The sequence below is a fragment of the Capsicum annuum genome, chromosome 1, assembly GCF_002878395.1.
Source record: "Capsicum annuum cultivar UCD-10X-F1 chromosome 1, UCD10Xv1.1, whole genome shotgun sequence".
In the NCBI taxonomy this organism is placed as follows: Eukaryota; Viridiplantae; Streptophyta; class Magnoliopsida; order Solanales; family Solanaceae; genus Capsicum; species Capsicum annuum.
In genome coordinates this window covers 13463898-13477706 of record NC_061111.1, presented here as the reverse complement: position 1 = coordinate 13477706, position 13809 = coordinate 13463898, and the positions used below count along the sequence as shown (strand labels likewise).

The 13809-nt window shown below is 27.2% G+C and overlaps 1 protein-coding gene across 1 annotated transcript; it reads right to left on the bottom strand.

Moving 5' to 3' along the window:
- Nucleotides 1-10842: 10842 nt before the first annotated feature.
- Nucleotides 10843-11689, bottom strand: LOC124897223. Its single transcript, XM_047409945.1, has 2 exons — nt 11262-11689; nt 10843-10999 (listed from the first exon to the last, which is right to left on the bottom strand). The coding sequence occupies exons 1-2, from the start codon at nt 11687-11689 to the stop codon at nt 10843-10845; spliced, it is 585 nt and encodes a 194-aa protein (XP_047265901.1).
- Nucleotides 11690-13809: the final 2120 nt, after the last annotated feature.

Sequence of the window (13809 nt, the reverse complement as noted above, 5' to 3'; positions counted from 1 at the left end):
TTATACCTTTTTGAAAATTATAAAATTGAGTTTGAACATTTATTAATGTATAGTCTTTTTCTATTTCTTCTATATATTCTATCCCTTTTGCATTAATTAGTGTGTAATTTTTTAATTCTTCAATGTTTTCTTTTAGCGTTTTATTTTCTTTTAATAGGTTACTATTTTGACATTGATTTTGACATTTGTCATTATTTGAGCATCCTTCACAACATGGTTTAAAAAATTTGTATTAATCTATGTAGATGATATTCTAGTATTTAGTAAAAATATGCAGAAGCATTTAGGACATTTACAAACAGTCTTTAGGTTATTTGTAAAATATGGAATAATAATAAGTAAAAAGAAAATGGAACTATGTAAAACCTATATTAATTTTCTAGGAGTAATCTTATGACAAGGAAAGATTAAACTCCAATCACATATAGCAAAGAAACTATTAGAAATGCTAGAAAAATTAGAAAAAACGAAAGACTTACAAAAATTTCTAGGATTAGTAAATTACGCTAGAAATTTCATTCAGGACTTAGGTAAAATAGCCGGACCTTTATATGCTAAAACTGGAAGTAAAGGTCAAAAACATTTTAATAATGAAGACATTAAATTAGTCCAACAAATTAAAGAAAGAATTTTTTTTTTATAGTTTCTATCATTTCTATATTTTTTAACATGTCTATCTCTATTTAGCTTTTTCTTATATCTTTTAGATTGTTTCTGATTATCATAGTTTTGGGTTGTGTATATAACAGATTTATAGAAATTCATTTCCTTTCTTTTTAGTTGTTTTTGTATTTGTATATTCATACATTTTTCTGTTAGTATATCCATTATATGTCGAGTTCTATGTCCTATGGTTCATTTTACGTTTGGGCTAGCTACTACACCATCTCTTTTATACCATCTTTCTTCTATTTTTCTTCCTAAGGCTCCTGCTAGCTTATTAAATAGTTTTTTTTTACCTAGTTCTTCATTAAAAGTATTTTCGCTGACCGTGCAGTAATAAAAATAATCTTGTAATTTTTTTTTGATATATATCCAATGTGAGATGCTAAGTTATTCTAGTTTTATTAAAGCTTCTTTTTGTAATGCTAATAGTCCGTTATTTGGAGCTTTTTCTATTCCTATATCTACTTCGTAGCCTTCTTGTAAAACTTCTATATTCATAAATTCTTGCTCTGTTTCTATAGTACTTTCCGTTTCAGCGTCGTCTAAATCTCTTTTAGTTGTATAATTATAATCTGTAAATCTAACTGAAGTTTCTCCCTTACTTGTAGTATATAGTAAATGAGATTCTGGTGTAAGGATTTTTGGCTTATTAAATTTGTTTAGATTCCATTCTAAACCTGCATATACCTCTGGGTCTATTTTTATTGGTTTTATTAACCTTATACCTTTATTTCCCATGACTTCTACTATATCATTTACTTTTAATTTGAATTTAGTATTATTACTTAATGTTAATTTTCCTATAAATCCTACACACATTAATAAATTGTTTCCACTATTTATTTCTTCATACCCTGTAGTCTGAATTCCTATTAGAAACCTCTAAATTATCTGCACATAAATCACCTAAGAACATAAATATTATTTTGAAATATCTTTTTATCTTAGCGTCTAAATCCTTATAACTTCACAAATAAAATGCATATGTTACTAACCGAAAAAGATCCAAATAGCGGACTATTAGCATTACAAAAAGAAGCTTTAATAAAACTACAACAACTTAGCATCTCACATTGGATATATATCAAAAAAAATTTACAAGATTATTTTTATTACTACACGGTCAGCAGAAATACTTTTAATGAAGAACTAGGTAAAAACTTATTTAATAAGCTACCAGGAGCCTTAGGAAGAGAAATAGAGGAAACATGGTATAAAAGAGACGGTGTAATAGCTAGCCCAAACGTAAAATGGACCATAGGACATAGTATTATAAATGCCAGACAAATTAGAAAATACGAAACACTTACAAAAATTTTTAGGATTAGTAAATTGCGTTGAAAATTTTATTCAGGACTTAGGTAAAATAGCCGGACCTTTAGAGTCTGAACGATTAAATAATCGATTTCTAGTGGAATTTTTAAGTCTGGAATATGTTTGACTCTTTCTTTAATTTGTTGGACTAATTTAATGTTTTCATTATTAAAATGATTTTGACCTTTACTATGCTTAGATAAAATTATTTCAATAAAATATATTTTAGACGCTAAGATAAAAAGATATTTCAAAATAATATTTATGTTTTTAGGTGATTTATGTGCGGATAATTTAGAGGTTTTAAATAAATATGTTTAAATCCTACTCAGTACTCCTCTTTCCTATTGTTTCTTCGTGTTTTAAATTCTTTTTAGCCTATTTTGTCCTAGATTTGAATATATATATATATATATATATATATATATATATATATATATAAAATCTTTTTTACCCCGTTCATCTCTTTCTCTTAGCCTATGTTCTTAATAACTTACTTCTTTAGTCACACTCCGGAACATTCATCTGGCAACTAACACTCGTTCTTTCGTCTATTCTGCAGACATGACGGACTATCAAGTCCAGAATATCTAGGAATTTACAAGCTAATCCATCGTTGTTGTTAAGAAGCTAAGAAACTAAACATATACTAAGGGTCAATTTTAAGTAAATAATTTACATGATTGATATTAAAGTAAATAATTTACATGATTGATATTAAAAACATAATAACATATGAAAACATATTTTTTAGTGGGAAAAATAAGCATGAATAAGAACTTACATGAAGTAACTTGGAAAGAGGTTTTCCTTTCGGGAATACCCTAAGAGCTTCAGAAAAATGGAAAAACAATTGATCCCAACATTTAATAATACAAACTTGATTTTATACAAAGAGGAGAGGTAGGTTGAGAAAGGAAGGTTTATACATTCGAGGGAGAGATTGGTTGAAGAGAGGATTTTTATTCTAAGAATTTTCTTTCTAGATTTCGTTTTGTCTTTCTACTGAATATCTTAAGTCTTATATAGACTCAAAGAAAGAAAAAAGGAGTGATCAAAAAACATTCTACGTGACCCTTAAACAAATGGCCAACACTTAAAGATAAAAAGCTTGAAAAATAATCTAATAATGCAAGTCGGGTGCTCATTAGGCCCCATCGTCACATGCATTACTATTTCCTTTTTGACTTTTACATACGCGTGCTTCTACAGTTTTTCCCTCTTTTTGGAGGGTAATGATAAAGGAAGCACTCTATTATTTGTACAGGACACAGAGTGGGCATACCCACCTGACAGACCTTATGTTTTAAAGCAAGTTATTTCTTCCATATCATTTATATATATATATATATATATATATATATATATATATATATATCTTTCCGGCTCGTAGGGTTGAAAAACATTGGATTTTGACTCTTCAAAACCTTAAAGAAAAATTCGAAGCAATTTACGAAAATACAGAGTCGCTACTTGATTTGTTAAGAAAATATAAGAAAATACTAAAAATATTTCAAAAGCTTAAAAAACCCTTCAAATAAAGAAACTAGGTAAGAATTTCGATAACACCTTGAGAAGGTTTTTAAGGTACTCAAGAAGTGTTCTTTAAAAAAATGGTTGAGTAGAAGACAATTTGGTTGATTTGTAAAAATGAGTAATTTTGAAAATGTGGCTAGTTTTATAAAGTTTTAAAATTCATTTGCAAATGTGGCATCTATTCTATTCAAGTGAAAAGTAATTGACTTAAATTAAAGAAAAATCTACTTTAACCGACTTTCAAAATTTGTTTGAGATCTAAGAAAAACAAATGATATTATTTTACGACAAAGGAAAAATAATGATTTTAGGAAAAAGGTCACTTTATACAAAAGAAAAACAATGTTGTTCTAAAGATAGGATTATTTGTAAAGTGACGAATTAAGACCATTAATTTTAAATCTTTTGAATTTTTTCTTTTTTAAGAGAACTAGTTTTACAGGTAGAAAAATGAAAAACTACTAGTCATTTGAATAAAAGTAAATGTCATTCTTTGTAAACTTTAAAAAATATTTATTTTAAAAATTTACAAAAATTAAATAAGTATTTTTCAAGAAAATCATTTCATTCTTTTTAAAGAAAAACACATTTAAACTCAAGATTTAATTTTTTTGAATTAATTTTTTCAAGTCGGTTCTTGAATAAAAGTTAATTTTTAATAAAATTATTATTTAAATAACAAAAAATATATGATCTCATATATATGATAATGAAAATATATAATCGTGGCTTAAAATGACAAAACTGATCCAAAAAAATAATTTAAAAAGTTCTTATCCGAATAATACAAGTATTTTCATTTTATTTAAAATCAAAGTAACTTAGGATTAAACCTAGTTGAAGAGGGCAAAAATTAGGTATCAATACTCATATAAAATGACGTTGTCATATATAATCTCTTAGATAATCATGCCTAGAATTGAAAAGCATAGAGATTTTATTCCACTATATTCATGAGAGTACTTTATCCATTTGTTCTTACATTTTTTATCATTATCATTTTTTGAAATATATAAACAATAATATATGCAACTATTAATTGAAAGAGACGGATTAGTAGATGTAGAGATGAATATATATTGATGATTTCATTTTAAAATTATCTCGATTGTTATCATTTTTCTTCTTGATACCTTTCTCAAAAATTAATTATAATATTTTTCTTTATTATTGCTAATTTATTAAAATTTATTTTGCAGATCACCTAAATTTTACTTTTACTTATTTTCTTAGTAATCTATATATAATATAAAGGAAGGTCATAGAGAAGGTGATGTGGCACCTCTCTATGACCTTCAATGTCATTTATCTTTTTTCTCATTTTTTTGAGTTTTGATCTTAATTTATTTGATAAAAAGATTTAACATATACATGAGTTTTTACAATAATATTCATATAAATGCAAAATAAATAGCAATTCGAGTTGTTAGGTATTATGAAGGGAATTAAGTATTGTGGTAAATGAGTATAGTAAAGAGTCATAGCACGACATGGATTCAATCAAATCCTTCTGTTTTTGAGAGATGAGCAAATCAAGTGATTTGTCAAGTACAATATAATAATATAATACTCAAATATATGAATACAAAAGACATATTACAGGTAGGCTGCTATAACCTCTTGTCATCTACCTGCGGAAGGGTTTTATGGCTTTAGTAAATATTTTCTTAGCTTCCATGGAGTTTTCTTGGTATGTATGTATATAACTATTACTATGAGGCTTACATAAAGAATATTAATGTAGCTATAACTTCATTTTTCTTGTGATGAATAAATGCATTTTATATGTATGTCTAATTTGAGAAGGGTATTGCAGGCACTATTTCACAAAGAACAACATCAACAAATAAAAAATTCATAGGTATTTATTTATTATGTTTGCTCACAAAGTGCCATTTGTCTTCTAATTTTTTTGAAATGAACATATAAAAAATGATTTTAATTAAGAAGTTATTGAAGTAATAGCCTAAACAAAGTGAAGTGAAGATTTTTCACTCTACTCCTTTCTATTAGCAAAAATGATGGATTGTGTAATTTGCTATGAAATAGAACAAATCTTTTGAATGAATAGCTTCTCTGATATTTTTTCCTGATGTTTGAATTTAGTTATACATTAAAATTTTTTGAAATTAAGATTATATAACTTATAAGTGTTTAAGTTTTTTATTTACTTAGAAAACTGAATTTTGTGTGAGCTTTTGTTTCAATATTTAAAAGTGATATTTTCTCAAATAATAATTTTCTCTCATTTATCCATTTATCTTATGCATTATTTTGAAAATCAAAAAAATTATAAACACAAGAAGACATAAAAGAAAGGTGATACAATGGTTTTATATAATATAGAGATACATACTTTTTTATATTTATATTCTTGAAATTAATATTATTTCATAAAATTACAAAAATATTACAATAATACATATAAAATGTATGTTGTCTTAGGTTTTTCAATATAATTTCTCATATAGTGTATTTTTTCCTTAATTGAATTATTTAACCGTATTGATATTATGTTGTAGGTATAATATGCAAGAATATTATCCTACTCTAGTTGTGGAATAAGGTACCAAAATTAATTTCAATATACATTATCATACTTATTTATTCATAGATTAGGAAATATATAGACAAATAAAGTTCCTGAGAAAAAGTATGATATATGTTATGAGGTTCAAAGCTTTATATTTCATATATATAAAAATAAGAAAAATAATCAATTTTGAAAATTTAAGCTATATCTAATAATAAAAACTAACTATAAGAGAGATGAGATAGTATCTCTTAAATTTTTATTTTGTTTTTGCATTTTTCTTTCAGTTCCTCTATATTAATCTATTATAATGGATTAAAAAAAGTCTCATGAAATAAATATCCCTTGCAATAAAATTCACGCATCAATAATTGAAATCTGTGCAATAAAAGCCTAATAAGTCTTAATTCTTTTTATTACAAGTCTTTTATATTTCTTATTGAAAGTCATTAAAAGTAAATTATTTTGTTTAGTGTTACTTGCTTCACATAATTATATATCTTCTAACGTAGAAATTGATATGTGAAGGTTAACATAAAAATATTAGTTCATCATTATTTCACGGTTAATCCCAACAAAATGGTAAGTTACAGAATCATTCTTTTTTACATTCATAATCTCTAATAATTATTTGAAAAATTTAAGTCACCTTATTGTATTCCTTCAATTTGCCTATATAAAATCATATAACTTTGTCTCACGAAACTCATTCCTTTCATTTTATAGTTCAAGTAGTGATATCTGCTATATTTACTGTACTATTATGTTTTTCCTATTACATTTATGTTTCTCTTGGCACTTATGCAAATTAAATATGTTTTCAATTTTGTTGAGTTCACGCTCTCATTAATAAAGCCATACCTAAATTTTTTTTGGCTTTAGCATCTTTTAATAAGTTAATACTCGAACAAATGAAAATCATTCTTATAAGTATTGTGGTAGAGTGATAAACTCTCTTTCATCGTTAATTAAAGGTTTCACGTTTGAGCCTTAAGTATTTAAGAATCGATAATGAAGAGTTGTAGAGATAATCGACTTATATAAATTTATCTTTTATATGTTAAAAGTTTTGTTGTCTCCTTTATGATCGCGCAAAGCGCGATTATGTTGACTAGTAAACTAATAAAATTAGAGATGTGTGAGATATACGCTCCGTATATTCATAGGATTTACGCCCTATTCCTCGAGGCTTATGCCTCGTGCCTCCGCTTTTAAACCACTGCTTCTGACTATAAAACAAGAGTGTGATGTCATTGAATTGTTAGCAGTTTTATTCTCATATTAATGAGACTTCATTAATGCCCCTTTTGGACCATTGAGTAACAAGAGACCAAATAAGAGTTTATCAACTGTTAATTAACATTAATAAAATATTTGTTCATCCAAAACGTATACATTCAATATCTATATTTTGTCGATTGCTTTCTGTATTTATACATTACAACATTGTCTGTTGGAAAGGTAAGTTTAAATGATACAGTGTTGTGTTGTGCTATTAGAGGAAAGGCCAGCAATATTTTTGTAGTAACTATGGTTTAGTGCATCTATTTGCTTCTTAATATTCATGCTTCTAAATTTGAAATACAATTTAGGTTCTTTACACTTGAAATTTGTTGGTCACGAATGACTCTCATTAGTAATGTAGGCACTTATTTAAGTTGATTATATACACTGAAAGTGTTTGGAAAGAAATTACTTTGATTTTCCTTATAAGTGCAAAAACAAAATTATTATGTTGATTATTTTACACTACATTTAATTATTATTATTATTATTATTATTATTATTATTATTTTTTTTTTTTTTTTTTTTTTTTTTTTTTTTTTTTTTTTGGGAAAAGGCAAAACAATTAGGCACGGGAAAAATATTTTGAAATTTAAGAACCAACGTTGAATCCTAATTGGCATCTGTGGGTTTTGGGTGTAACATCTACTTATACATTTAATATCAATTGAAGTGGTGAGATTTTTGTTGATACAATATTTCTAGCTTGTGTAAGTTTTTTTTTTTTTTTTAATATTGTGCTTATGAAACTTTTTAATATAATTAAATAATATTTATTTTGCAGGAAGTATGAATAAAATGATTGTTTGTGATCGGATGATGGTATTGGAGCACATTATGTATTTTTATTTATATTGTTTATGTCATTATCTCCAAATTCATGTACAACATATCCTCCATCAGTGGAAAAAAGTTGTTACTGTCTGTGCATTGAGTACTTTATCTATTCGAGAGATGCTATCCCTACATTAGAGGCCAAAGAAATGTGTAGAGAGGGATTATTTACTGGCTTTCATTGTGCCATTAAGTATGATTACGATGACGCCCTTGTTAAAACACCTTATTTAGACCCTTTAGAGTGTCCTTATTATTACTAAACCATGATCGCATGCTTTTAATGTAATTTTGTATTTTTGTTAATCAAAATAACTTTATAATGTTATTAGGACAATAATATTTCTCATTGATAAAAATAAATGCAATGAATATCAATGAAAGTTTTATTCAATTCTAATGAATTCACAAATTTTATAGCTATATTATATTAGTAAAACTGAATACCCTTATTGTTGATAAGAAATATAATAGATCTTTTAAAACTATAACCAATCACAACTCTAACTTCAAAAATTTCAAATAAAGTCAAAAACTATTTATAATAGTATATAACAACTCATATATGGAATTTAAATTATAACATTACGTAACTATTGATTTTGAGATGTTATTCTTTTAGAGCAAATGTTAATGCATATTTCAAGTAGTTTAGTCAAGATGTGTGATTTTGTTAATTTCAAAAAATTCAAGAATATAAATTATATTTATAAAAGAAAATACTTTTACGTACTTTCATCAAGTACCGACTAAACAAGTGGTTACTAGTAAATACCTTATATTTTTTTATATTCACGGGTGTAGCACATATTTTTGATGTCCTTCAAGAAATTTCAATTCTTATACCTAAGTTCTTTTTTCTTAACGTAATGACCATCATAATTCTTTGAGACGCCAAATATACAACTAGCATAGCTTTCGTATGAGACTAGTATGATCTCTATCCTTTTTCTCCATGTTGCATTCATTTTTTTGTTAATATTGTCAGGTAAATTATTTTTCAAATAATTCTTCAACTCAACAAAAGTATTACATGATCCGAAAAATCAAAATGCCTCGAGTCGGTAGGCAAGAAGTCTTTGACACCCTTAATCAAATTAGCATGTATCATATCATTTATAGTTGCATAAAAAAGCAAAATGTAAATAGAAAATTTTTATTTCTTATGGCTACGAAGGTGCATATGTATAGTACTATTTGAATCTTATAAATATCTCTCTTTTTATTAGGTATCATTATAGCTTGTTTCAAAAATATCAGATTATATTAAACTAAGTTACTAACCATAATAAAATAAACGGTACACTCGTTCTTATTATTGCGCTAAGACCACAAGTCCATAATATTGCATTCCTTGATCTTGTAACTTACGTCACTTGACAACATTGACGGAGTCAGATTTTTGGTCAAAGGTGTTCATACTTTAGAATCACGAGGTGAAAAAATAAAAGCAAGACATAAATTATTGTACAATAACATATCTAAAGTAATCTTATAAATGAAGTTTAGTGAGGCTAGTGTGTATACATATAAATTAAACTTAAAGCGCATGAAAAATTATACTGACCGTAGTATCCTGATCTGAAGAAGAATTTGAGGAGGAAATGAGAGACTCCCTAAGTGAAGTTGATCAAGAGAAATCGCAACACCAACTCAAAATTCTCCTCTATTCGGTGGTTGACATTTCAAAGATCATCATTTTTCTATTTATATCAAATCAACAACTATCCAAAAGAGAAATTTCAAAAAAAAAAAAAAAAACTAAAAAAAAATAGAAAATAAATCAAGAAGCTGAAATAAGATAAATATGTCAACTAGTAATTAACTTCATAGAGATATAGCAAAATATATTTGACACATAGTGCAAGAAAATGATTTTTCATTTTAAGCTAGAATCACAATTACATTTGACGAGGCTTCATCTCTTGAAATGTCTTTATAATAGACATCTTTAAATATTTTTTTTCCTACATAAGGTACTATGCAATCATCTAAGAATTCACCATCCATTCGATTTCACAATTCATTTTTGATGTACTTCATTGCCGAAAAAGCTCTTTCAGCTGATGCAGTGAAAACAGGTAGAATCAAAGCAAATTTCACTAAAAGGAATACAAGAGAATAGTTTAAATGCTTCTTTATCTAAACTAACTTTCTGGAAAGCTTTCCAAATTCACCCAAATTAGAGAATCTTTTATCAATACCACGCACATCAATAATGTAACTGGCAAGTTCATTCTCAAGAGCTCTCATCTTGAATTCATCGAAGTCATCAAGATATAATTCGGTCATCTAACTATCCTTTTTATGTCAAAACTAAAAAATGAATTGATTGGTTTCAAGAAATAAACTCCATTAAGCAAATTAATTGTCACCTCAATAAAATGGTTATTAAATTCTTATAACTGCCAATCAATTATTTTATAAAAGACATTCACACGATAATGATGTAAAGTAGTATAATCAACTACTTTATGCTCTGATCTCCCAGAATTAACATATGGCCCATCATAATTAGGTAGTGGAATGTTATGCTTAATACAAAATACATCCACCTTTTCTTTAAGTGAATCCCATTCAATATTTTACTTTAAGAGAGGATCCCATTCATTATCTCTTAAAACTTGCAATCTTCTCTTTGATATCTTTACGAGAATCATGGCATTTACAATATCCTATTTCTTTTTCTGTAATGATACATTAAGATCATTTGTGATTCCTAAAATATCAGTCATCAAGTGTAACAAGAAAACAGTCTCAAATGTTTGACAACTTCCAAGAAATTCCGATACACTAGCTTTTTCATCCAAAGTACTTGCATTTTCTTCAAGACTATCAAGTACATCAATAATAGAGACAAAGTTACTGATAAAGTTTTCAAATGATTTGTAACGGAATCCCCAATAAGTATCACTGACTTTAATAAGACCAAGTATTTGATTTAGGCCTCTACCCTCTTCTAGTTCACCCATATCTAATGTCTCTCTGATTTTTTTTTTAAAACTCTCTAAATTCATTCACATGTTTAAAAGAGGCTCCTAACACATTTAAAATGTTTGAAATCAATAGTACAAGTTCTCCCACTGGAATGCACTTTTTTGAAACCACAACAAGAGCCAGTTGAAGTCGACGAGCAAAATAATGAACAGAATGAGCCGCTCTATTTTCTTGTCTAATCAATGTTTCACCTAACTCACCTTGCATATTACTTGCCCCATAATAGCATTGCCCACGTACATAAGATAAAGTAAAAGAGTGATAAGCAAGTACATCCACGATTACTTTCTTTAAAAACAAAGTACTAGCATTTTTAACATGAACTAGTCCAATGAATGCCTCTATCACAAGTCGCTTCTTATCAACATACCGTATACAAACAACCATTTGCTCTTTGAGTGATACATCTTTAGATTCATCAACCAATAGTGGAAAGTAATCACCATTTAAATCCTCTATAATAGAATTGATTGTTTCTATCTTACACGCAATTACAATGTCTTTATGAATATCATGAGAAGTCATCTTATTATTTTTTGGAGCTTTTCCTAGCACATAAGATTTAGTCTCATCATATCTCTCTGCATAATAAGAAAAAATTTAAAGAAAATTATCTTTGTTTAATGACGATTCACTCTCAATATGACCGCCAAGTGCCAAACCTTTGACTCAAGAGAAGTCTTACCACATCGAGCAATTAAGCAAATTCAATATTCATGCTTACTTTTATCATCCAACTTGCAAAATGAAGCCCACATGAATTATTTTTTTCGCATTAAATCTTCACACTTTTTTTTGCTTTGAAAGTGAACGCTATTTGGTGCACTAATATGTGTAGCAAAGCCATCCTTTCTATGCCAATTCTTATATTCTTTAGTCAAAAATACATTTTCACCACCTTGATGAATGCTTTCCCCTTGAAATAAATAACATAGTAAATAATAAGCCGCATCTGCACTTATACTATATTCCAACCAACCAATTTGAATATTCATCAAATCATAAAGAAACAAAATGACTTGATATTCCAAAATATCAATTTGAGGGAATTGATGCTTCCGAGGTTGGCAAGGATATTTTGTAATGTATGCCCTCTTTATCTCATCACGAATGTTTGCAGGATATTTTAGAATTGACATTCTTTCAACTGGGTCAAACTTTAGACTATTTAAATCAAATTCTTATCTCGAAGAAGAGTGAGATGGTATTTCTATTTGATCGATATTTTCATCTCGACGTAGTTGATTTTGATTTGAAAATGTCAAACTTGTTCTGGGTACTTTATTGAAATATTTCTCCAAATTCATTGAATCGCAACATGAAGTAACACTTAGCAGCCAAGTGCCTCACACATTCACACTATTAGTAGATGATTCAACACCAAAAAAATTAGAAGCTAATGAATTGTTGAACAATTGACAAATTTTCACTAACAATATTGTCTATTAAATCATCAATTTTATATTTAAGTGATCATTAGTTATGTACTAAAAAAAATACTTTGCCCAAAACAAAATAAGATTCACAAAAATAATTTCAAAAGAACAAAATAACTTCGGAGGAAAAAAATATTGCTGAAAAAATACAATATATTCACTTAAATCGCCAATATAAAAGGTAAAAAAAATTTAAAAGAAAAAAAAATCTTTTTACACTTCAAATTCAAATTTTCAATAGCTAAGTTGAAAAAACTACAATAATAAGTCAATAAATGGTAGAGTAGGGCTGGGATAGAAGGGTTTTTTAAGATAAAAGAACTGAAAGTCTGAAGAAGAGAAATTGAGAGTTTTTTTACGTTTCTATGGAGGAAAATAAAGAGAAAAAGTGTTATTTTAATTTGATTTTATTTAGAAAAAATTGTCTTTTATTTAATTAAAAAAACAAAGCCAAAAATTAAACTTCTTAAAAAAAAGTCAAATTAAAAGAATAAAAACGTACTTTTTAAGCCAAAACAAGGTTTGTTAGACAAGGGGCTTGACCCAAGTGTCTGGAGTGAATTTGCACACCCTTGGCCATTGGGCTGTTGCTACTTTCTATGTCAAGATTGTTTAGCCTTTTGCAAAAATATTATATTTAATTTATTATATTTTAAAAAAAAATTTCAACAAAGATTGTTCATCTGATCATGCTTGCTACAATGTAGCTCCGCCGGTGCTTGACAAGACTAAATTGAAATACTTTAGAAACTTATCTATTGGAAATCTAAAAGGACTTAAAAATGTAAACCATAAAAAATTTCTTTGCTCCTCAACAACTATATGTAAAACCAAATAAGCAGCGAGAACAACACCTACAAGACTATATTCATTATAGAATTTTACTATCTTAACAAGAAATCTCTAGCACAAGGACACAGGTCTATCTATTGAAATCATGCTCTCTCAAAGTACCAATCCGCTACTGCTTTATTGATTATCTACAAAGATAAATATTACTAGTAATTAAAATTTGTTATGAACTCGTCAAAATTAAGAATGACAGACATGCATATGATAAAATTGAAAAAGAAAACATGTATTCAAACTTTATATGCCCGAAATAAATAATAAATTACCTTATTAAGTAACCTTAGAGGGCTAGCATGGGACCAATATGCCATCAAATAAATATCTAAGAATAGCAAGACATAAGGAAATAACCCCTCG